This window comes from Anabrus simplex, chromosome 3 (genome assembly GCF_040414725.1).
Source record: "Anabrus simplex isolate iqAnaSimp1 chromosome 3, ASM4041472v1, whole genome shotgun sequence".
Taxonomy (NCBI): domain Eukaryota; kingdom Metazoa; phylum Arthropoda; class Insecta; order Orthoptera; family Tettigoniidae; genus Anabrus; species Anabrus simplex.
This window is the reverse complement of record NC_090267.1, coordinates 519,087,132-519,111,576: the sequence shown is the minus strand read 5'-3', so window position 1 is coordinate 519,111,576 and position 24,445 is coordinate 519,087,132. Positions and strand designations below refer to the sequence as shown.

The window sequence follows — 24,445 nt, the reverse complement described above, 5'->3', positions numbered from 1 at the left end:
CGGTTAGCAAACAAACACCGGTCGGTACAACCTATGAGTCGGAGTGAAATAGACAGTACCAAAAGCAAAATGAAAGTCAGAAACAAAGATAGGAAAATTACACCAATCAGGTACTTACCATGCGACCCATAAAATCACCCAGAGGAAATGGATAAAATTCCCTGTTTCGGCGTTGAACCATTGGATAATGAAAGAAAAATCTTGATTAACTTTTCAAAACTTTAATCAAGGAAAGAAATCTAATCTTTTAACCAAAACTAACATCGTCCCATCTGAGAGAATAAAATTGTTTAGTTTGAAAATGAACAGTAAAATGATCAGTAAACTTAGGTCACACAACCAACACGCAAAACCCACCGGCAACAATTAACAATCTCGCCCCAAAAGAAAAGCGTTGCCATGGCAACCCAAAAAACACGCCGCGTCCCCCAATAAGGTACAACCAAGGCGAGAAACCCAACACAAAGCTAGAAATACACTAAACTTAAAATACCGGAACAACAGAAAAAGAAACAAGAGTCCCTTAAAAGGAACAAGGAAACTAGAATTATATGCTACTGCAAAACCTCGCACAGAATAAAGACAACAGAGTGCCGCGACACAATTTGAATTTACATGATTAATTAACGGGTGAAAATGATGGTTAATAAGTAAATCTCCTTATTTTCATAGTCTTTACATGCCTATAAGCTTGATATTTTAGTAGAAATAACCACACGTCCGTCCGGTTTGTAGTTTCCCAAAAAAAATATTAATTTCACAAACTTCACCATGAAATAGTTAATTTCGAAACACGGATCATGAATTTCCTCGCAGTTTCACAATCACAGGATATAACTTGCCAAATGATGAACCACTTACTTGAGTGAAGCAGAAGGTCAGCGAAGATGAGTTAGATCCTCACATACTTACAGACGCTTACTGAAGAGTTTGGTTTCCCAGGACAGAATTAGTTAAAACCATTTTCTAATAGGACGATGCAGAAGATGAAGTAAAATGGGTTACAAACCCATATCTCAAGTCCCTCAGCCGGGATCTATTCTCCAACATCTTGAGAATCCCATTAACGCAACTGCACGCCATGACTCCCAACAACGATCTGTTGATAGTACAAAATGGCGAGGCTTGCTCCCTCAGGCAGTAGCCGCGCTCCGATAGGTAGAAGAGCGCGCGGGGAGGCGAACTCTATTGTGGGTGATTGACAGAAGGTAGCAGCACATATTAGACGAGGAATGAAACAGTCCACACCATACATAAATGCGAGAATGTATTGACGTTGTCATTAGTCCACAATAAGGCATATAAATAATGTTCAATGAGTATCACTAAAACTCTTAGTGCACGAGGGAAACCATACGCTTAGTCGTATAGAATAATTAAGTTTTTTTTCTACGGCGATGTTGCCAGTTCAAAATAGGTTCTCAGGGTAGGGTAAATTGCGTTACACCGTAACAGCCCTCTCCCCCCGAAGCTTTGTGTATTCACTGATATATCTTCCAGTTCAATTTAGTGGTCAAGAAGTAAGCTAAATTTCAAATCACGTCCACATTAGATAGAGACCATAAATGACGACTTCATGTATGCATAACAATAACATGTCGAACAAGAGTCATTTTAATGTTATATTCCTGACTTCAGTTCAAGTCTGTGGTGGCAAGAGTTTAGTAAAGAGATCACGCTTCCCTCAAACAGGGTTCCATTTACCTAACGTTTATAACAGCTAGATTTAGCTGAATTTACACTCTTTAGGCAGTGCGCTTCTAGTAAAGCCTGTTACATATTACAATTCACCCGTTTAAAGAATATTAAGATTAAGTACTTTATTACAGGTTAGGAAATAAATATTCTCTAGATTATCAAGAAATACAGCCTCTTGTTTCATTAACATAATTAAAATTTACCATAACCGCAAAAGAGCAAAGAAGGAAAACAGAGAAAAGATGGGCTAAATTGGTGAATACATTACAACAGATTCTAAGATCCAATAGGCAGAAATAAATTTAAAATTTCAAACTACAATCGACTGAGCCAGGGCCAGAGCATACCACATATGAGCATAGGTTTGCCTACGAAGTAGTACAAGAGTAAACCGCACGAACATAAGTGACTCTTCAAATTCCACCAATACAGAATGAACGACACTTTAAGTGCACACGTCCGAGTTTTAGAAAATAGAAATTTCGACACCAATTTCAATAAGCAGTGCAATAATCAATTTCCGATTCACCACACGGCGGAAGTCCGTTACCAGTTAACATCATCATCACAATATCAAAAATCCACAACGCCAAGTTAAATAACAGTACCACCACTGAACACTAAACTAGGTAACACACAAATTTAAGGCATACATCGCATGTACTTACCAAACCAGGTCACGACCAACCACATCACAGTGAACATAAAATAACCCCCGGTATTTTCAAAGGTACAAATTCTTAACCATAACACATTACAGGAGCGGACATTCCGAAGGTACACTTAATTTCAAATTATTAGAACAAAACCACCTCAATACTACCGCTCGGTGAGCAATTAATGCATTTTAAAATTTCTCAAGACATTATCACAGACATCAAGTAAAATTTGCACCCATTACTGGTTCAACATTCCCAATCACAACACATTACCTGATTGAATAACAGAACTGAGAGGAAACAGAACTTGAACTCAAGAATATCACACACTTACGGCAAGTTTAGGAAAATGAAAATATTCTAGGGTTAGAGGAAAAGTCTTCGAGACAAGATGACGTTGGCAGTACGGAAGGAGACTTCTGATTCAATAAGATGGTGAGGTGCGCAAAAGTTTGTCATCAACAACCGAACAAGCGACAACAATACCAAGCCAAGATTAATTTTGGGATGGATAATATTAAATACATAATGGTTGCTTCGATAACACCATAGGAATAACGGAATAGAAAATGGATGAAAGAAATTCAGTAGGGAAATCCAATCCGAAGTCACAAAACCTCCAACTTCATTGAATTCACAAAATGTTTTCACGCAGGACACCTGATTAAGTAAGAAAGGCGATGAAATCCACCTCAAACCAAGTGACCATCAGGAAATTAGAGCAATGACCTACGCAACCTAATCTACCGGTTGTCTTTTACAAGACCTCGGAGCTAGCCGGGCTAATAATATATGACATCCGCAGATTCATACTGCCGCATCACCGCTAAGCAGGTACCCTTCCATACAACCAGGAAACAAGGTAAAATAAAATATACATGGCAGAAAATATGGCAGGTCGTTAGCAAATGCTCAACGATAATGAAGAATAAAGGAACACAACATACAGACCCCATAATCTAACAATTGGGCGACTTCGGTACCGCCTATGAACTAATAATCCGTCCCATACCAGATTAATAATCCCATAGAACGGCAAGATGACCAAACAACCTTGTCAAAAGACAAATTAGATCCACTGAAGAGAGAAAAAAAATGTCAAAGAGTGACAGGTGAACATTAACTGAGCATTACAAGAGGTAGCAACAGGACACAAGATAACGTCTGGTCAACAGATAACGCAGTGAGATGAAAAGTGAAGAAACCAGGACACACAAAACCAACAACTTACATAACACAAGTTAAAATCATTCCATCAGAGCAATAGACCCACACCGAAGGGTATTTCCAAATCTACGAAGACACAAGGTACAATAATAAGACCAACAACCAGTCCATACCTGACATGTCATAATGAGCCAACAACACAACGCAGAAACCATAAAATAACCATGACTATAGCTCCAACATGCATGCGCCAGACCCCGATAGGGAAAAAGGGACACTTACAACCCTCAACGACATGCTGCGAAACTATCATGCCCACCCCGAAATATAAACCCCAAACAACTAATACTTGGTACCAATATCATCACCCAACACCGATCTGCACCCAATCCTATTAGGTTAAGAGGCTTTTTCATCCTCAGGCTACAGACCACATTAGCTCAACAGCAATCCAACACAGTAGAAATGGTAGGGAGGCCGATGGAATCCACAACTCAAAATGGAATGCAATTAAATACAAATAGGTTATAAATTTTCACGACATAGGAATTCCATGAACACAATGACCATGGCAGAGTACCACACAAACTATACAAGATACCACTAGTCACCTAAGAATATCCACACATGAACCAGACCTAACCGCAAGGAGGTTAACACGACAACCTTCTTCAGAAATCACAAGTTAACTAAAGCAAGACCAAAATGTATGAGCCAGAATCTTGAGGAAAGCCACACACTAAGCGACCACACTATAACAAGGGAACAGGTTAAATTAATAAGAGAACACGGTATCCGTTAGAAATAGAAGACTACCAGCAACCAATAACCAGCACGGACGAACTAGTAAAGACCTGAATAGGTCCAGACACAGGGTCCACAAGGCATCCACACAGTTACTGCCTGACAGAATTCAACAACAACGAATGCATACACAATAACCCCACACAAACAGAATCCTTGGTGAAATAACTCGAGTGACCCCCGACCAACTCACCAGCCCACACCAACAGCGAGACAGGGTAAATGAAATACTTCATTCATGCAATTTTGCAAACGCCAACCTCACAGCTAGCACAGACCAGCAAACACGCAACAAAAGCAGAGCCATCACATCAACAGGCCATAAATAATCGAAACAGATGCTACACAGGTTAATACAGTCATTACAGGCTTGCCAAGCTATCACACCAGTAAATAACGTAACTGGCCACAAGACACTGCATGAAAACGTAAAATAATAATGGTTAAATAAGGTTCCCAGGCCAAGGTTACTGATACACAATAGAGCGTATTAAATTCAAAACCAGCATAAATAATTCACCACCTGGTTAGGTTTCACTTAATTTAGAAAAATCAGAGCTAGCATGAAAACCGTACGAGCAAGCCAAAGGTCGATTTTATACATAAATATTCACAAAGGGCACGGAAAACAAGACCACCAGGGAAATCACACTACACCAGAAACAATTAAAATACGTGGCGCCAGGTAATAACGATGCTAGGAGAAGATAATTTCCGATATATGATGGTACAATACCAGTGGCACAAATGAATGACACACGATGCTTAGGCCTAAATTTAGGTTAAGTAAAATTTCCGTTCACACGCCAGTACTAGTACAGCAGAACACACTAAGAAACAGTAGTTTCTCATATAAAATGTAGGTACACACCTTGACAAATACACTGGCCAGGAAACAACACTAATTATAATCACCACACTAAATCTGGGAATCAAAACACAATGCTAGGACAAATAATATAATAAAGCGTTCCCAGATCACGAACTATCACATCATACTTTAAACCAAAAACCAACTGCACTTCACACGGTGAATAAAATCACACGAGCTTACCAAGTAGAAATTAAAATTAATGCACACCGAAGTAGTATAGAGAACACACACGTTGTTTTTAAAATATCAAAACAGATATGTCACACGAATCACGGAGAGCACACTGCAAACCGTAGCATGCTCAAAGCCCAAGCTCAATCGATTTGTGTCCAAATATAAATACTAGCAACAGTTTCAAGGTTTACAATAATACACCAAATTCCAAATTAAATCAATAATGCCGTACTCACCAATTTATGAAGAAACAAGAGAGGAAAAGATACAGGTCACCTGAGAAGCAGGAAACGAGGAAGCAGCTACACCGGAACCAAACAGCTGGTAGAGGAGAGCTACCAACTGTACACATGACCCGAAACACACCAAAACACCACGAAGGCGAAAGACACAGAACTCCATGAAGATAATCACATGAAACAAAAGGTAATACGTTTAAACAAGATGAATGCATTTCTTTTCACAATTATGCATATAATTACCATACACAGTCATCCTTCATAATCCAGCGCTTCAACGCCATCACAAGTACAATTAACCAGGAAATGGGGGACAAGGAAAAAATGGTTACCAACGCGCCTAAGGAAAAAACAACCAAAGCTTTCTGCTACCACTTTACTAAGCCACCAGCGCAGTAAGGCACCACACTAGCGGTTAGCAAACAAACACCGGTCGGTACAACCTATGAGTCGGAGTGAAATAGACAGTACCAAAAGCAAAATGAAAGTCAGAAACAAAGATAGGAAAATTACACCAATCAGGTACTTACCATGCGACCCATAAAATCACCCAGAGGAAATGGATAAAATTCCCTGTTTCGGCGTTGAACCATTGGATAATGAAAGAAAACTCTTGATTAACTTTTCAAAACTTTAATCAAGGAAAGAAATCTAATCTTTTAACCAAAACTAACATCGTCCCATCTGAGAGAATAAAATTGTTTAGTTTGAAAATGAACAGTAAAAAAAAAGGATAACACAGACTGAAAACGTAGACCTATCAGGTAATAACACTGATGGAAATCATTAGCTAAAAAGAAATGGCTCTAATTCAAAACACCAAATTCATTACAAGAAAAGTTCGAATTGATAACCTTACTATTACAGATAATTATACTAATAAAAACTTAAATTGACTACCGAAAGTGTACACGGGCCCGTTTGTTAACGTAACTAAAATGAAATTAAAACTAAAGTTTAAACCTTGGGAAAACCCACTCATTTGATCAGTTTAATTGAAATAGTTAGCAAATGAGGCTTCGCAGAAACATAAAACTCTAGCCCAATTAATAGACTACAAGGGCAAAAATTCAAGCCACAAGCGATAATCACACAGAAAAACAGGAGGAAAACAAGAAGAGACCAAGCGAGGATAGGGAAATCTTTCACATCAGTCGAAAATACATCAGTAAACTTAGGTCACACAACCAACACGCAAAACCCACCGGCAACAATTAACAATCTCGCCCCAAAAGAAAAGCGTTGCCATGGCAACCCAAAAAACACGCCGCGTCCCCCAATAAGGTACAACCAAGGCGAGAAACCCAACACAAAGCTAGAAATACACTAAACTTAAAATACCGGAACAACAGAAAAAGAAACAAGAGTCCCTTAAAAGGAACAAGGAAACTAGAATTATATGCTACTGCAAAACCTCGCACAGAATAAAGACAACAGAGTGCCGCGACACAATTTGAATTTACATGATTAATTAACGGGTGAAAATGATGGTTAATAAGTAAATCTCCTTATTTTCATAGTCTTTACATGCCTATAAGCTTGATATTTTAGTAGAAATAACCACACGTCCGTCCGGTTTGTAGTTTCCCAAAAAAAAAATATTAATTTCACAAACTTCACCATGAAATAGTTAATTTCGAAACACGGATCATGAATTTCCTCGCAGTTTCACAATCACAGGATATAACTTGCCAAATGATGAACCACTTACTTGAGTGAAGCAGAAGGTCAGCGAAGATGAGTTAGATCCTCACATACTTACAGACGCTTACTGAAGAGTTTGGTTTCCCAGGACAGAATTAGTTAAAACCATTTTCTAATAGGACGATGCAGAAGATGAAGTAAAATGGGTTACAAACCCATATCTCAAGTCCCTCAGCCGGGATCTATTCTCCAACATCTTGAGAATCCCATTAACGCAACTGCACGCCATGACTCCCAACAACGATCTGTTGATAGTACAAAATGGCGAGGCTTGCTCCCTCAGGCAGTAGCCGCGCTCCGATAGGTAGAAGAGCGCGCGGGGAGGCGAACTCTATTGTGGGTGATTGACAGAAGGTAGCAGCACATATTAGACGAGGAATGAAACAGTCCACACCATACATAAATGCGAGAATGTATTGACGTTGTCATTAGTCCACAATAAGGCATATAAATAATGTTCAATGAGTATCACTAAAACTCTTAGTGCACGAGGGAAACCATACGCTTAGTCGTATAGAATAATTAAGTTTTTTTCTACGGCGATGTTGCCAGTTCAAAATAGGTTCTCAGGGTAGGGTAAATTGCGTTACACCGTAACAGTGGGTTGATCGATTTTGGGAGGAACTTCCCCAGTTAACAATTGGGTAACCTTACTGGATAATTCAGAAATACTTTCAAGCAACGTACTAGCTTCCTTCCTCTGAACGTCATTCAACTTCAGAGACAACAGATCGTTAACTCTATTTGAAAAATGAAATAGCCTGGCTTGCACACGCTTAATTTGATTAGGAGAAGGATCATTTTCGTCAAAAAAAACTAACTACAGATGCTAGCCCAGTGATATTCTCGAGGATCGTGGAAGGAGAGTCGTCAATTTCTTTCTCTCCCAAAGTGGGGATGGAAATGGGCAAATCAAGGGACTCTCTAAGTTTGTTTGTGTCTACTGCAACCGTGCCTCCAGATTGCACATTTCTGATAGTTAACTCATAGATCAACTCCTCCTTGCGCAAATAGTTAAGATGGAGAACATCGCGAGGGCCGGGCATGATGACAGAACAATTTTGAAAAAGGAAAATTTAAAAAATTCCAGCAACTGAGAAAATTGTTAGAGTTCGGAACAAAACAATGTTTAGCCGTCAAAAGGGGCTAAATTGAGACCCATTCAACCACGCTCTGCTACCACTTGTTACGGAGTTTTCCGTGGTAGTTAGAGGTGAAAGAAGGTGCGGAGGGTGAACAGGTCTCAGGCTACGAAATTAAAGTGAATTTAAAATTTAACAAGGTTATATTTTCTTAGCAAAAAACCAGAAATAACAATAATTGCAGGTACAGAGTAGCAAAACCACTAATCGAGAATGTACAATTACAGGATTTGGGCTCCGAGAGCCAGACACACAATTCTTGGGCAACTAGCACAACTTTACCTCAAAACAAGATTTCACAGAGGGGCAGAAAACCCCATTCATGCCCAGGAGCACTTGCTCTAAATCACACAGAAAAGCCTCCTCGAGGCATACAACACTCAATTTACGAGAAAGAGCCACTCGCTCTCGACTTTAAGCCTATCAAAGGCCACACCAAACTCCACCTTCAAGTTGTCCTCTAAGGACATAGATACAGGGGTAAAATACCCAACCTACTGAGGCCTATTAAGTGAGAAAAATGTTAATTACATGACCTCTAAAATAACAATTTGAGAGGAGGCGATCTGCACTCCTAATGTATTTGTTTTAAAACCTAATTTGGCTCTAGGCCACTAATGCAAGGGCTAATCCCATACTACTGAGGTGACTTTAGAAAAGAACAATTTACTTTACATTAAGGAAGAATCGGTTGTGAGAAATAAGTTCATCTCAAAGCAATATGAGTGGGAGCTCGAGAGGGTTAAGCACTCTCTATCCCAATATGTAGCTTTAAAAGAGAATAGATGCTAAGAGTAGTTACATTTTAGGAAAAGGTTACATGGTGGAAACGCTTCGGACCCGCCCCGAGAGTTAAACTGCTGAGCTAGCAAGAAAAGAAGTTATTAAAAGGCCATTACCTGGTTATTAAGCTGCTGCCTGAAGAAAGAGGCGCTTCCCGCCCCCTGCTACGTACTTTACACACTGAAAGATGGTACAGAAGTGGCCCGGAGACCCTAAAATCAGCAGTTTATATACTCTCGCGGAAAGTTCGAGGCGTTAGGGGAATGAGAACACCCTCCCAAAAAAACTTTATTGGCTAACCAAGAAAACCCCGACACAATCTGAAGAAGAAACACATAATTGGTGGAAAATTAATTGAAGAAATTCGGGATTGGCTAAATTCAAAACAAGGGGAAAGAAAGGGTTAATATTGCCAACTTAAACAATGACTGAAAGAAATTTAGCAAAGAACAAACTTTTGAAATTAAATTTTCTCCAAAAAAAGTTCTTTCACTTCGCACTAGGGTGCACCATTGTAGTTTTTCAGTAGTGTCCTCTAGAAGAGAAAGTTCACACTTCTTACTACAGGTAAAACAAAAATACATCAAAAATGACCCCGTTCAAAACTCCAAAGTTTCCAAGTAGTGACATCTTCTGAGAAACTTGAAAATTAATACCGTAGATAGAGTTCAGACTTCCTCCAGCAGAGGAGTTTCAATTGGCGCAAATTTTAAATAAGCGGCGTGGAGGTGTACCACCCGGTACAGTTTCATTACCTTGTTCACCGATAACGAGGGACGTCTCCAGTTCAGGACGGTGTCTCGGCCTTTCCCAGTCGGGTCCAGGTGTGGGCAGTCATATCCTACACTGGCAGTTCTTCTCTGGAAATCGTCGAGGGAACCCTGAAAAGTGCACAGTACATCCAAACCATCATTGAACCCGTCGTGCTAGCGTTCATGCGCGAACAAGGCGATTTGCTTTTCCTAAAGGACAATGCACGTCCACTTGTATTCCGTGCCACCCAACGTGCTCTCCAAAGTGTTCGTCAACTACCCTGGCCAGCACGATCCCCAGATCTGTCCCCCCTTGAACACGTTTGGGGCCGGATGAAACGTCATCCTGTGCGGTCGGAACCTGGCCCAACTGAGGCACCAGGTGCAAATTCCATGGCAGGCCATTCCGTAACACTACACTCGTCACCTCTACGATCGTCTCCATTGGAGATTTGCAGCCTGCATTTCTGCAAAGTACGGTCTAAACGCTACTAGCGCTCATTTTGTCCACGCTCTGTCGACTGTACTCAGTTGCGTATGTCTCGCTTCGTGTGATCGTGTGTTGTATACGTCCTCAAGAGTGTGTAAATAAAATGTCCCTTTCCTGGACTGGCAAATTCTAGGTGCTCTTTATTCATTTTCCCGGAGTGTATTGTTTATGTCAGTTTACGACACAAGTGATGCAATATTATTTCATAGTCTGAATCATTTCACTCTAACTTCAGTGTTCTCCCCAGCCGCGTGGCAGAAATGAGTAGGTGGTTCGAGAATACTACGTAGAAATGAAAATAATCAATTTTCAATTGTTCCCCCTCATGGCATTAACAGTAATATCAGACAGTTTGTGACATCATGTGGAACTACGTGATAGTCAAGCAGTTGTTACAATTATGATGAAGATTTATCATTTAAACAAACAGTTTTACAGTATTTAAATTTTCATTTGGAACACCAAATGACTCAAATGTGTATTAACAGTAAGTAACTAGCACTATCTAGGTTATGTTAGCCGGTCGGTCTGTAAGAACGGTCCTAGTTAGAACACTGAACTTTCAATATTCAAGTGGACCGAAGCACGGTTCCTCTTGGATGACGAATTCAGAGACTTCCATGTGCTGTTCCGCTATGATAACTTAATGATGATGGCTTTTAGTTTAAGCAGAACCTTAGGCACAAATGCAAAGGTACAGAGAAGCTGTGCGTCTTTTTATTAATTTGTTAATTAATTATATTATTTTAAATTGAATTGTTTTATTTTCACCGTTACTATATTTCAAGACTTTAATTTCGAGTAGTCATACCCGGCAGTCGTGTCTGCAATGGATGAGCCGCCGACTTGGCCGACGTAACGGACTGCTACATGATGATTATGTGTTCATAACGTTTCTGAACATGATTAAACAAGTTGATTGAGAAAGACTTTATCACCCCGCGCAATTCGGGAACATTTGTAGGAAGGCCATCTGTCCTCAGGAAATTTCTTTCAAAATGTCCTACATATAGGTATCTCAGGAGCAAAAATGTATTGGAATAGAGTTCCGGAAGGAATTAGGTGATCTCCAAAGTGTCCCACTGCTCTCTGTTGACACGAGATGGAACGTGTGACAAACAGCTAATATAGTTTTACTATTTGGTGCCTGCTCGTCCTGAAGCAAACTCAAACTATACTGACCCCCACTCCACATGGTCCCCAATATACACCTCCTGTTTCTCTTGTGAGAACGAAGAGACAACTACTTTATACACATTAAATAAATACTCTGTTCCTGGAGAAATATGGTAGGAAGGGGAGATCACTGCCGTACACAATGCATGGAGATGAAAAAACCTCAGTTTCTGGAACTAGAATAAGAGTTATAACAAGATTCAGAAGCACTCACCGCCTTCGGCCGTTGTTGCGTAACCAGTGCCAGTCGCCTCTTCCCCACTTTTCGTATTCACGGTGACATTCACTTGATAGTCGTAATAAGGTTGGAGATCAGAGAAGGTGACCTCAGTTTCTTCTCCAGCAGTGACATTCTTTGAGACAATTTCATCAATCTCTTCACAGTCATCTCCTTTGGGTCCTTGGGGAATCACAGAAACTGTATACCCTGTTACATCGGCCGGTATACAGCCAGTGATGTTCCACTGAACGGTCAGACTTCTGTCGCCACCGCTGACCACCACCACTACTGGAGCGGGTGGACCTGCAAAGTTACGAAAGAGATTCTTCCTTAACACTAGTAGAACAAGTCTCTCTCTTAGAGGAAACAGGATATCGCCAGAACACAGCAAAGAGGCGTGAAAGGTACAAAAGCTCAATAAAGTCGGGTGCGGAACACAAGTAAGACTGCTAAAACATGGCGTCCTGCAGTGGGAGTGAAGTGGACTCAGGAAAGAAAGCAAACCAAGAACAAAGTTGAAGGAATACAGGGCTAAAAGAAAGCTCGCCAGACTTAAGAACTACGAGGTCCAAGGAGCCTCAACTAAACAAAAGGAAAAATCATAGTTATTGGCATGATACAGGCTTTTGAGCACATGCCGTGTGAAGAAAATGCGGTGAAATTCTTTACGTTTCGCAGAGAACTTTGCTCTGCGTCTTTAGAAGGATATCTCGACTGTTCACGACAAAGCCTCCTCAAGCAATGAGGTTTGAATTTAGTCGTAATAATAGAAGTGGAAGTGGTACGTTCATTCGTCACCAGATGGCTCATCGGACGCTGTACAGCGCTACCGTTCGAAGCGGAATCAGACGAAATCATCAGAATCAGTCTGAGAGGGTGACATAACATAACAAGTGTACACACATATGAAAGATGACATTGACACAAGTCAGGAATGAAACGTGTGGCGATGAGGAATGTACGAATTTGGAAAACACCGAAACGAAATAACAATAGTGAATACAGAGTTATTATTTGTAATGACACAGTTCGTTATTGTTATTGTTACGGAGTTATCCGTGGAAGTCAGAGGTGAAAGAAGGTGCGAGCTGGAATAGGTCTCAACTACCAAAATTAAAGTTAATTTAAAATTTTAACAAAGGTTATATTTTCTTTTCAAAATCAACAAATAACAGAGTATAACAGGTACGAAGTAGCATATCAACAAATTAAGAAATTAGAAATTACAGTTCGTTACAAGATTTGGGCTTCGAGCCCCATTTTATATTCCTCGAGCTACAAGCTGAACTTTGCCAAGTCACACATTTGATCCCAGGGGCAGAAAACCCCTTCATACAAGGAGCACTTGCTCCCACCTTTAAATCACAAGCTTCTCAGAGGCACTATTCAAATACCCGAAAAGAGCTGACCTGCTCTCAATTTTACAAGCCTATCAAAGGCCACAACAAACTTCACTTCTTATTGTCCTCAAGGCACACAAAGAAACAGGGGTATTTTATACCCAACCTACAGGGCTTTCGCATGAAGAAAACAAAACATCAGGTTAAGTTACTGGCCCAAAGTACAGAAAGGACTGGAGGCGTGAACTAGCACTCCTAAATACACATTTAAAAACCTAAGTAGCGCTAGGCCGATACAGCGGGGCTAATCCCATGCTAGGGAGGTGACTCGTATGAGAAAACTTTAATACATTAAAGCAGAGAAGAAACGGTTATGAAAACGTAGTCACCTCTATTTCAAAATGAAGGGGAGCTCGAGAGGGTAAAGCACTCTCTATCCCCGAATTACAGTTCAAGTTATGTGAAGTTTTTACAAGGATTGAAAGGCTTACATGTTTAAAGATATAGGTTACATATTAAAGGTTTCGAACTTTCCCCGCGAGTTAAACTGCTGAGCTAGCAATAAATACAGATGTTAAGAGGCCACCTTGTTGAAGAGCTGATGCTTGAAGAAAGAGGCGCTTCCCGCCCCCTGCTACATATTCACATACTGAGTTAGATGTTATACGAGTGGCCCGGAAACAAGGAAATCAGCAGTTTTTATACACTCGCGGAAAATTTGAGACCTTTCAGGAATGAGTAGACACACCCACTCAATTTTTATTGGTCGTCTAAGAGTTACACATGGAAATTTGAAGAAGAAAGCTATGATTGGAGGAGAATTAATTACAGAAATTACTGATTGGCTAAATTCAAAACAGGCAAAGGAAAGGATTAATATTGCCAACCCACAAACCACAGAACAAAATTTAGTAAAGACAAAACTTATAAATACAACATTTCTCCAAGAAGGTTTATTCCCTTACACCAGAGTTCGTTATCATAGTTTTTGGTAGAGACATCTGTTAGAGAATGTTCACACTTCTTGATCAATGAAAAACAAAAGCAAATAAAAAACACACAGTGGCATCTTCTGATAAATCGTAGGGGTGATTCAGTTGTTAAAGTTCATGGTTTCTCTTGTAGAGGAGTTTCAATTGGCGCAAGGTTTGAATTTGCGTTGTAGAGGTGTACCGCCCGGTACAGCCCTCCCCCCCCCCCCCCCCCGCCAAAAAGAAAGTCCTTCCAAAGCGTGACACAGAAGAAATTAGCTTTTTTTCCAAAACAAAGTCCAAGTTTGTTGCTGATTGGTTGAAGGAGAATTTAGAAGAGAAAATACAAATTTTCAGTACCGGTAGTCGGAGGTCTTTTAAGTTGTTTAATATGGACGGGTGTGACTAGTTTAAGTCCAGTTTTAGAATTTCTTTGTAGTAGTAGAATTGCGAAACAAAAACATTAATTCATGGAAGTAATATTTTTCTAAGTGCACCAAAGGTTGATTTGAAGCAAGAAATTATTAATTGCCGAAAAAGAGTGTCCATGTTGCTGAAGAAGTACATTAGCTGTCAATTAATTTTGACGGCAAGACCATTCGCCGCTGCAAAGTTCTGTCGAGGTCGCCCGAACCCCTCAACTACCCTGAGATACACCTCTCCCGCTACTATGAGAGGGGTAGTCGTGGTGAAGCACGCCGCAGGTGCGAACTTTATTTACAGTCCACGAGTAGCTTGCGGTTAGTGCGCCGCACATCAGCGTTGGCCGGAAGGAGGGCTCCGGCGCGCCGTACACTGGTTGACCTACCTGGAGTGGAGTAGGCCCGTACCCCACCTCAGTGGCGGTACGGCGCCGCACGGCTGCGGGGGCACTGAAACAGTAAGATCACGGCAGCAGAATTTTGTTGGAAACTTTTGCTTTAGGGTATTATCTTGGAGGTGAGGCAGAGGGGCCAGCGGCGTGGAAATTTTTATTTTATTTTAATGCCACTGGTGTGGTTTAGCAGGAGACGGGAGCTGTACGGAGAGGACAGCAGAGTACCTCGGAGAAGGTTTTACAATATTTATACAGAGCAGATTAAAAAAACCCAGTGTAAAAATATAAGGGGCAGAAGGCCTAGGATTTAGAGAAAAAAATGTAACCTTCAGGTTCCCAGAAGAATGTTAATGGCAAGGTTAACCCGGATTTTACACGGGTTTAATTTGAGAAATGTGGACCCTAAATATCCTCTCTGTGGCTGGATTGCTCACTAACAATGTGACCGGCGTAAGAAAATCTAAAATAATGCACGGCCCATGAAATCTGGGGGCAAGCTTGCCCGCGGGAACAAAATTCTTGACCATTACTTAGTCTCCTACCTTTAAATTGGTGGGCCTCCGTCCACGATCATATCTTTCCCTAAACTTTTCATGACAAAATTTTAAGGTTTGCCTTAGCCTTCTTCCGAAGATCTTTAATATTATCTGGATCTATTGTCTCAGACAGAATATCACTAAGAGACCAAAGGTTAGAGAGCGGCGTGTTGGGTACAAACTTGAACATCAATGAAGCAGGGGTGAATTTATGATATTCATGAACCGCCGAGTTCAAAGCGAAGGGTAACCAATGCAGGGATGTATCCCACCTGGAGTGATCGTCGTGATGATAGGCAGTAAGAGCCGACCTCAGATTACGATTGACCCGTTCAGCAAGAGATGGTTGAGGATAGTATGGAGAAGTTGTTACATGTGAGATAGATAGATCAAAACAGAATTTACGAAAGAGATTAGAGGTAAAGGCTTTAGCATTATCAGACACAATATATTGACACGGACCAAAATAAGCAAAGATAGAATTTAAACAAGAAATGGTGGACTGAGCGGTAGCCAGTTTAGTCGGAATTTCGAATTTCGCCGTCCATACCTTTCCAGATGAACATTTCTCTGATCTTTTCTCGAGTTTTGAAGAAAATCTTGTAAAACCATCTACACACACAAAGATAAATTTATTGGCATTCCCCTTTGATAGGGGGAGGGGTCCTACGTAGTCGATGTAAAAACGTTCCATGGGGCGCGAAGCTTGATGAGAAGACAATAAGCCTAGCTTGGTGGACATAATAGGTTTTCTAAGCCAACAAGATTTACAAGCCTTTACTAATTCACGAATTTCGCCGTCCATACCTTTCCAGATGAACATTTCTCTGATCTTTTCTCGAGTTTTTAAGATGCCTAAATGACCCCCTAATGGGGTCTCATGATAGTACTTGAAGATCATAGGCACAAGAACAGCTGGAACCACTACTTTCATCATCTTATCATGCCCCGACGGGCAACATAAAACACCATTCCTCAATACATAAGGGACGACATGTTCCCCAGAAAAAGAGTTTCCATAATAGGAGCCAGCACTGGATCTTCACGTTGATATTTTTCAATATCCCTAAATAACATGGGCGCATCCGTTAGAATGGCATTTACACCAGGCGATATGGACTCGGGAAGAGAAGAACTGTCTTCCTGTTCAGAGGTCTCTACATCATTAGAAAACATACGGCTACCTCTAATATGCCTACCGTCAAACTGGAAGGCAGAAATTCTGATGGCCCAGCGGGCTATACCACCCGTACGACGTGGCCTGGATAAGACCCAGCTTAAGGCTTGGTTATCTGTCTCCAAGTCGAAATTAACATGTTCCAGATAGAGGCGGAACTTTTCTAGTGCAAATAAGGCAGCCAAACCCTCAAGTTCATAGATGGAATACTTGGATTCTTGGGCTGATAATGTCCTAAAGGCATAGGCGATGGGTCGCCTCCCTAGTTCAGTCCCTTGAAGAAGGACTGCAGCTACCGCCGTCGACGACGCGCTGTTTTGGACGATGAATTTCTTAGAGAAATCGGGCATAGCGAGGACAGGGGCATTACAAAGGGCTAATTTGAGGTCTTCGAAAGCGGCTTGTTGAGAAGGCCCCCACTCAAATTTGACACCTTTCCTGCGGAGTAAGTTCAAGGGAGTCGCTCTATTAGCGAAGTTAGGAATAAATTTCCTGAAGAAATTCACCATACCAATGAATCTGGCAATTCCTTTGCTGTCCTTACGAGGTCGGAAATCACGGATGGCCTGTGTTCTAGAATGATCTACAGCGACACCATCGGGCGACACACTGTGCCTTAGAAATGACATGGAAGGTTTAGCGAAGGCAACCTTGGACAACTTCACCGTTAATCCTGCCTTACGAAGGCGACTCAGGACCTCTTTCAGATGATCTAGATGTTCTTCAAAGGTCTCAGAAAATACGACGACATCATCAAGATAATGGTATAGATACTCAAATCTGATGTCGGAGAAGACTCTGTCTAGCAGTCTCGTAAGCACGGCTGCTCCCGTGGGGAGCACGAAAGGCACGCGGTTGTATTCATACAAGTTCCAATCAGTGGCAAAGGCTGTAAGATGTTTAGATTCTTCCGCCAGAGGGATCTGGTTATAAGCCTGATTGAGGTCTAAGATGGTGAAAAATTTAGCCTCTCGAAACCATGAAAAACAAGAGTGAAGGTCTGGAAGGAGCACATATTGTAACACCACCTTCCTATTGAGAGCCCTGTAATCAATCGCAGGCCTGAAGCCACCTTGGGGTTTCGGGACTAGAAAAATAGGCGAAGAATATGCCGACTTAGAGGGTCGAATAATACCATCTTTCAACATCTGATCTATGATTTCTTTCAGAGCCTTCATTTTAGGTGGAGATAGCCTATAAGGTGGAAAGCGGACTGGAATCGAATCCGTAACCTCACTCTTGTATTCTATAAGGTCAGTAACACCAAGAGTATCAGAGAAAACATCTGGAAACGACTGACACAACTACGAATACTCTCAGCCTGCTCCTCAGGTAGATGTCTAAGGTCTAACAACATCTCATCCTGGGTAGGCGAAACAGATGAACATGATACAGAATTACATTTTAGTAAAGGGATTTTGAAATTACTAGCAAATTTGAAAGTGCACGACTTGCTCTGAATGTCGAGCACAAGACCGGTGTGTGACATGAAATCCGCTCCAAATACAATGGGGCAAGACAAGTACTTAGCCACAAACAGTTTAACTTTCCAAGTAAATTTAACAATTCTAATTTTGGCATACAGAAAACTTAAAATTTCTAACGGGGAATTATTAGCCGAAATGCATTGAACCGAAGATGAACAAAAATCAGGAAATTTACAAACAGATTTTATTTTGGAGTACCACTCGGCCGAAATAATGGAACACACACTGCCAGAATCTAATAGCGCTGTTACAGGTTCATTATTCAATCCAGTTTTGGGAAATGGAACAGGTGCGGGGGTATCCGCCGCAATCCTAAGACATTCTTTGGGACCCTCGAAAGATAAATTAGGGGACTGAGTTTTCCCTGAGATTTCGGCAGGTTTACTTGGGGCTGAGCCTCGGAAAGAAGAGTTAGTCGACTCAGCCGAAACCACTAGTCATTTTTTATTGTTGGTGGAAGTTGCACGCGAAGTTGAGCAGGAGGGAGTGCTATTCGAATTCGGGTAATTTTTGGCAATATGGGAGAAAGCGCCGAATTTAAAACAGCCTTGGGATGACCCTGTTCCATTCCTTGTCCCACTACATTTAGTTAATGGACACTTGTTCCGAAGATGGTCAGGCGACCCGCAAGCGTAACATTTACGGGGTGTGATGGGTCGGCGAGGTGGAGGCCGTAGAGGATGGAGGGGTTTTTCTCGCGACAGGTAAGGTGTCGGCGTATCTAACTCCTTCCGCTGAGACAGCCATAGCCTCCAATTCGGCAAAGGTTTGCGGACGCGACGCAAAACACAAGTATGACCTGTAAGATGGAGAAATGCCTTCCACAATGGCTTGTACAATTTGATCTTCAGGAAAATGGAGGTCAAATACTCTGGTGTAGAATTTGATGTCTTGGACGAAGTCGGCAAGATTTTCATCCAGCCGCTGTATACGGTAATAGTACTTCTGAATTAGTGATGACCTAGCTCGAGCCGGAATAAAATTAGCTAACAGATGGGCGTGAAATTCTTCTATAGATGATTGATCAGCACTTGCTCTTACCATTTTGTCACAAAAACACCAATTGAATAGGGATAAATGATCTGCAAAATTTGACACCGAGAAAGAGAAAAAACAAGAGCATGATCCAGAAACTCAACGAAAAATCTTAGAAAAGCAATAAAATCACTGGTGGAATTAACGGAGAACTTCGAAATGCCTCGGAGCAACATTGCTAAAGGATGGGGCAAACTGCTGAAGCCAGGTGACATAGTGGGTAGAGGCCTAAGTGGCGAAGAAGCTGTTTCGGAAGGGGCATTATTCAACGAGATACGACGTTCAATTTCACTATCTAATGGGGCAGAGGTTTGTTGAGCTCCTACAGATGTCCTATTTTCCTCTCCTTTAGAAGAGTCTTCCTCGCCAACTACGTTTACCAGAGTGGGTTGGTTGGTTTTGGGAGGTACAGCTCCAGTTAACAATAGGGTAACCTTAGTGGACAGTTTAGAAAGGCTTTCGAGAAGAGCACTAGCCTCCTTCTCTTGAATGTCATTCAACTTTAGAGACTACAGATCGTTAACTCTATTGGAAAAATGGTACAATCTATCTTGTACACGTTTAAGTTGATTAGGTGAAGGATCACCCCGTTCAAAAAAACTAACTACGGATGCTAGCTCAGTAGTATTGTCAGTGATCGTGGAGAGAGAGTCATCAATCTCTTTCTCTCCCAAAGTTGGGGTGGTAATCGGCAAATCAAGAGAATCTTTAAGCTTAGTGATACCGTGCCTCCAGATTGAACATTTCTAATGGTTAATTCATAAATCAGTTCCTCCTTGCGCAAATAGCCGGGATGGAGGAAATCGCGAGGGCCGGGCATGATGTCAGACACTTTACAAATTTAGAAAAATCGAAAACTTCCAGCGACGGAGAAAATTGTAAGAGTTCGAATCAAAGGCAATGTTTAGCCGTTAACAGGGGCTAAATTGAGACCCATTCAAACACGCTCTGCTACCACTTGTTACGAAGTTATCCGTGGAAGTCAGAGGTGAAAGAAGGTGCGGGCTGGAATAGGTCTCAACTACCAAAATTAAAGTTAATTTAAAACTTTAACAAAGGTTATATTTTCTTTTCAAAATTAACAAATAATAGAGTATAACAGGTACCAAGTAGCATATCAACAAATTAAGAAATTAGAAATTACAGTTCGTTACAAGATTTGGGCTTCGAGCCCCGTTTTTACATTCCTCGAGCTACAAGCTGAACTTTGCCAAGTCACACATTTGATCCCAGGGGCAGAAAACCCCTTCATACAAGGAGCACTTGCCCCCACCTTTAAATCACAAGCCTCTCAGAGGCACTATTCAAATACCCGAAAGAGCTGACCTGCTCTAAATTTTACAAGCCTATCAAAGGCCACAACAAACTTCACTTCTAACTGCCCTCAAGGCACACAAAGAAACAGGGGTATTTTATACCCAACCTACAGGGCCTTCGCATGAAGAAAACAAAACATCAGGTTAAGTTACTGGCCCAAAGTACAGAAAGGACTGGAGGCGTGAACTAGCACTCCTAAATACACATTTAAAAACCTAAGTGGCGCTAGGCCGATACACCGGGGCTAATCCCAAGCTAGGGAGGTGGCTCGTATGAGAAAAGTTTAATACATTAAAGCAGAGAAGAAACGGTTATGAAAACGTAGTCACCTCAAATTCAAATTGAAGGGGAGCTCGAGAGGGTAAAGCACTCTCTATCCCCGAATTACAGTTCAAGTTATGTGAAGTTTTTACAAGGATTGAAAGGCTTACATATTTAAGGATGTAGGTTACATATTAAACGTTTCGAACTTTCCCCGCGAGTTAAAATGCTGAGCTAGCAATAAATAAAGATGTTAAGAGGCCATTACCTTGTTGAAGAGCTGATGCTTGAAGAAAGAGGCACTTCCCGCCCCCTGCTACATATTCACGCACTGAGTTAGATGTTATACGAGTGGCCCGGAAACAAGAAAATCAGTGGTTTTTATACCCTCGCGGAAAATTCGAGACCTTTCAGGAATGAGTAGACACACCCATTTAATTTTTATTGGTCGACTAAGAGTTACACATGGAAATTCGAAGAAGAAAGCTATGATTGGAGGAAAATTAATTACAGAAATTACTGATTGGCTAAATTCAAAACAGGCGGAAGGAAAGGATTAATATTGCCAACCCTCAAACCACAGAACAAAATTTAGTAAAGACAAAACGTATGAATGCAACATTTCTCCAAGAAGGTTCATTCCCTTACACCAGAGTTCGTTATCATAGTTTTTGGTAGAGACATCTGTTAGAGAATGTTCACACTTCTTGATCAATGAAAAACAAAAGCAAATCCAAAACACACAGTGGCATCTTCTGATAAATCGTAGAGTTGATTCAGTTGTTAAAGTTCAGGGTTTCTCCTGTAGAGGAGTTTCAATTGGCGCAAGGTTTGAACTTGCGTCGTAGAGGTGTACCGCCCGGTACAATTATTATTATTATTATTATTATTATTATTATTATTACTATTATTACTATTATTATTATTATTATTATTATTATTATTATTATTATTATTATTATTATTATTATTTATTGTCGTGTTGTATATGGCGGTACTCAGGCTATGAAGCCTTTTATGACGTTTTGCCCAACAGTTTAGATGTTTGGAAAGACAGGCGTTATTTCACCATAAGTGTCAAAATAAAGGAAACTTTGCGTTGATACAGTATCGAACACATTATCTATAGACTCAAAGACAGCGCGCCACCTTGTCACGTTCTGGGTATCTAGGGCATCATCAAATCAGATTGATAGCATATTCTTCTTCCTCTTCTTCCTCTTCTTCTTCGTTTTGCCTCATGACTGAGGCGTCGTGACTATCATAATATTCAGCCCTCTAGCTCAATTTAATCCTCTTGACGCAAAGAACGAAACTCGGTAAGCCCTCCGGGCCCGAAAACCATGTTTTAAGGCCCTAAAACCAACCGTTACGGAGGTATTGGCACCACACTACCCCTGCTCTAGGAATCGGATAAAAGAAATGAAATGCTGTAACCATGGCAACGTCAGCTCCAGGATTCTAGAACAGTGAGATTATGTATGTACGTTTGGGCATAGCTGCCAATCAAAATTGGTAAAAGTAAGACTTAATATCGGGAAAAAATATACTGTTGTGTAAGGCACTCATAGGACTCCTTTGGGTGGGGATGGAAACGGGGTGAAGTACGAGTGTAAAAATCTTACTATATATAGAAATGGAAGTGTGTGTGTAAATGATACATCTCCTCCTAAACCACTGGAGCAATTTCAACCAAACTTGGTACACGTATTACTTACTATCGGGAGACGATCACTGTGGGGGGTTGTTACAATAATAATCGAGAATAGTGTCGAATTCATAGTTTTCGGGGTCGCTGAGTTGAAAAGTAATACTCTTGAATTTTTTAAAGTCCAGCCCCCGTTTAGGTGGGGAGGAAAGGGGGGTGAGATATAGAAATAATTAAAAACAGTTTCGAATCCATAGATTTCAGTGTCTCTGAGATGAATAGTATTACTCCGGATTTTTTGCATGTCCAAGTGGGGAGCGAAGGGGGTGAGATATACAATAAATCGAAAAACTACATATAAAAATATTATCCTCTTACTATATATAAAAATTGATGTATGTGTGTGCGTGGGTGCGTGGGTGCGTGGGTGTGGGTGTGTAAATGACACATCTCCTCCTAAACCACTGGAGCAATTTCACCAAACTTGGTACACTTATCAGTTAGTATCAGGAGACAAACCGCGTGAGGGTAAGACACCCCTAGCACCCTTATGGGCAGGGAGCGAGGGTGGTGCTATAAAAATAATCTATAATATTATCGAATCCATAGTTTCTGTGGTAGCTGAAATAATTAGTGACACTCCGAATTTTTTTAAATTCATGTTCAGCCCCCTTTGGGGTGTGGGTGAGGGGGAGTGAGATATAAAAATAATCGAAATCAGTGTCGAATCTACAGTTTTCTGGGTCACTGAGATGAATGGTGACAATCTAGAGTTTATATCTCTTAGTGGTTGAGGGCGGGAGGGGATCAATCTCCTTGACAGTTCAAATTCTGTACATCGTATCTATAGTGCGACAGCTAAATACATAGAGTTATCACTTATTCATTTTTGACAGGATCAAATACTTCCCAGTCGATTCGAGCTACCATAAGGACGAAGTTTTACTCGAAAACTAAATAATCTAAAACTTGAAATCAAACACATCTAAATAATTTTATAACTACATAATAGATCATAACATATCAATCTGCAAGTCAAAAAGGAATTCTATAAAAATTCACATCACACATAACTAACTGGTAATGCAAATCTTAAAGGTACCGGTAAATATTCAGAAAATATTCGGGCATCGCCGGGTACTACAGCTAGTTTTAAATAACACTTACCAAAGTTTCTCCTATTGAACACAGTCAAAGGCTTTCCTAGCAAGCCAATGATCATAGGAAGTTGGAATTCTCTGCTCTTTTCGATTAGTTGTCTGATGTTCAACAGCTGTCCTCTTGTGCCTTTTCCTTTGACGAAACCAGCTTGTTCAGGGGGAATCTTTGAACTAATATAATTATCGAGTCTGTCTTTCAAGATATAAAACATGAACTTGCTAGTTTATGAGAATAACGATAAAGTCCTATAGTTATCACATTTCATTGTTGAACCCTTTTTATGCAACGGGATGAAGATGGATGTAACCCAGTCAGGTGGCCATTTGCCATTTCTCCATATTTTACTGCAAATGTCTGTGATAATTTGAGCACCAATGTCACTCGTCTCTTTCCGTAGTTCAGCTGTTATGTTGTCAGAACCCGTTGCTATGTGCGGTCGCAACGACGTGATTGCCCTTTTTGTTTCCTGAAATAAGATATCTGGATCTTGTTCAAAATCTCGCCATTCAATCATCGGCTGTACTGTCTCTTCTTTATACAACTCCTCACAGTACTGTTTCCATCTATTGAATACAATTTCAATATCATGTATCCTATGACCATTAGAATCTTCTATGGACCATACACGAGGTTTGTATTTATTTGACAGCGGCTTTACTTTACGGTATATATCTCGTGTCTCACTGTGATGGCCATGAGCTTCAATTTCTTCACAGATTCCTGACGTTTGTCTAAGCGGCAATTACGTTGAATTTCACGACACAATATCTGTCTTGAATGTGCAAGCCTGTTTCTTTCAGGTGTTTCCGCTGG

The 24,445-nt window shown here is 40.8% G+C and overlaps 1 protein-coding gene across 1 annotated transcript in view; it reads right to left on the bottom strand.

The window, feature by feature from the left end:
• LOC137498971 (fibronectin-like) overlaps positions 1 to 24,445 on the bottom strand; it is a 434,037-nt gene that overhangs the window by 39,480 nt on the left and 370,112 nt on the right. The window contains exon 11 of the mRNA XM_068226885.1: positions 11,877 to 12,185. Within this exon, the coding sequence (XP_068082986.1) occupies positions 11,877 to 12,185 (309 nt within the window). The remainder of the gene's footprint in view (positions 1 to 11,876; positions 12,186 to 24,445) is intronic.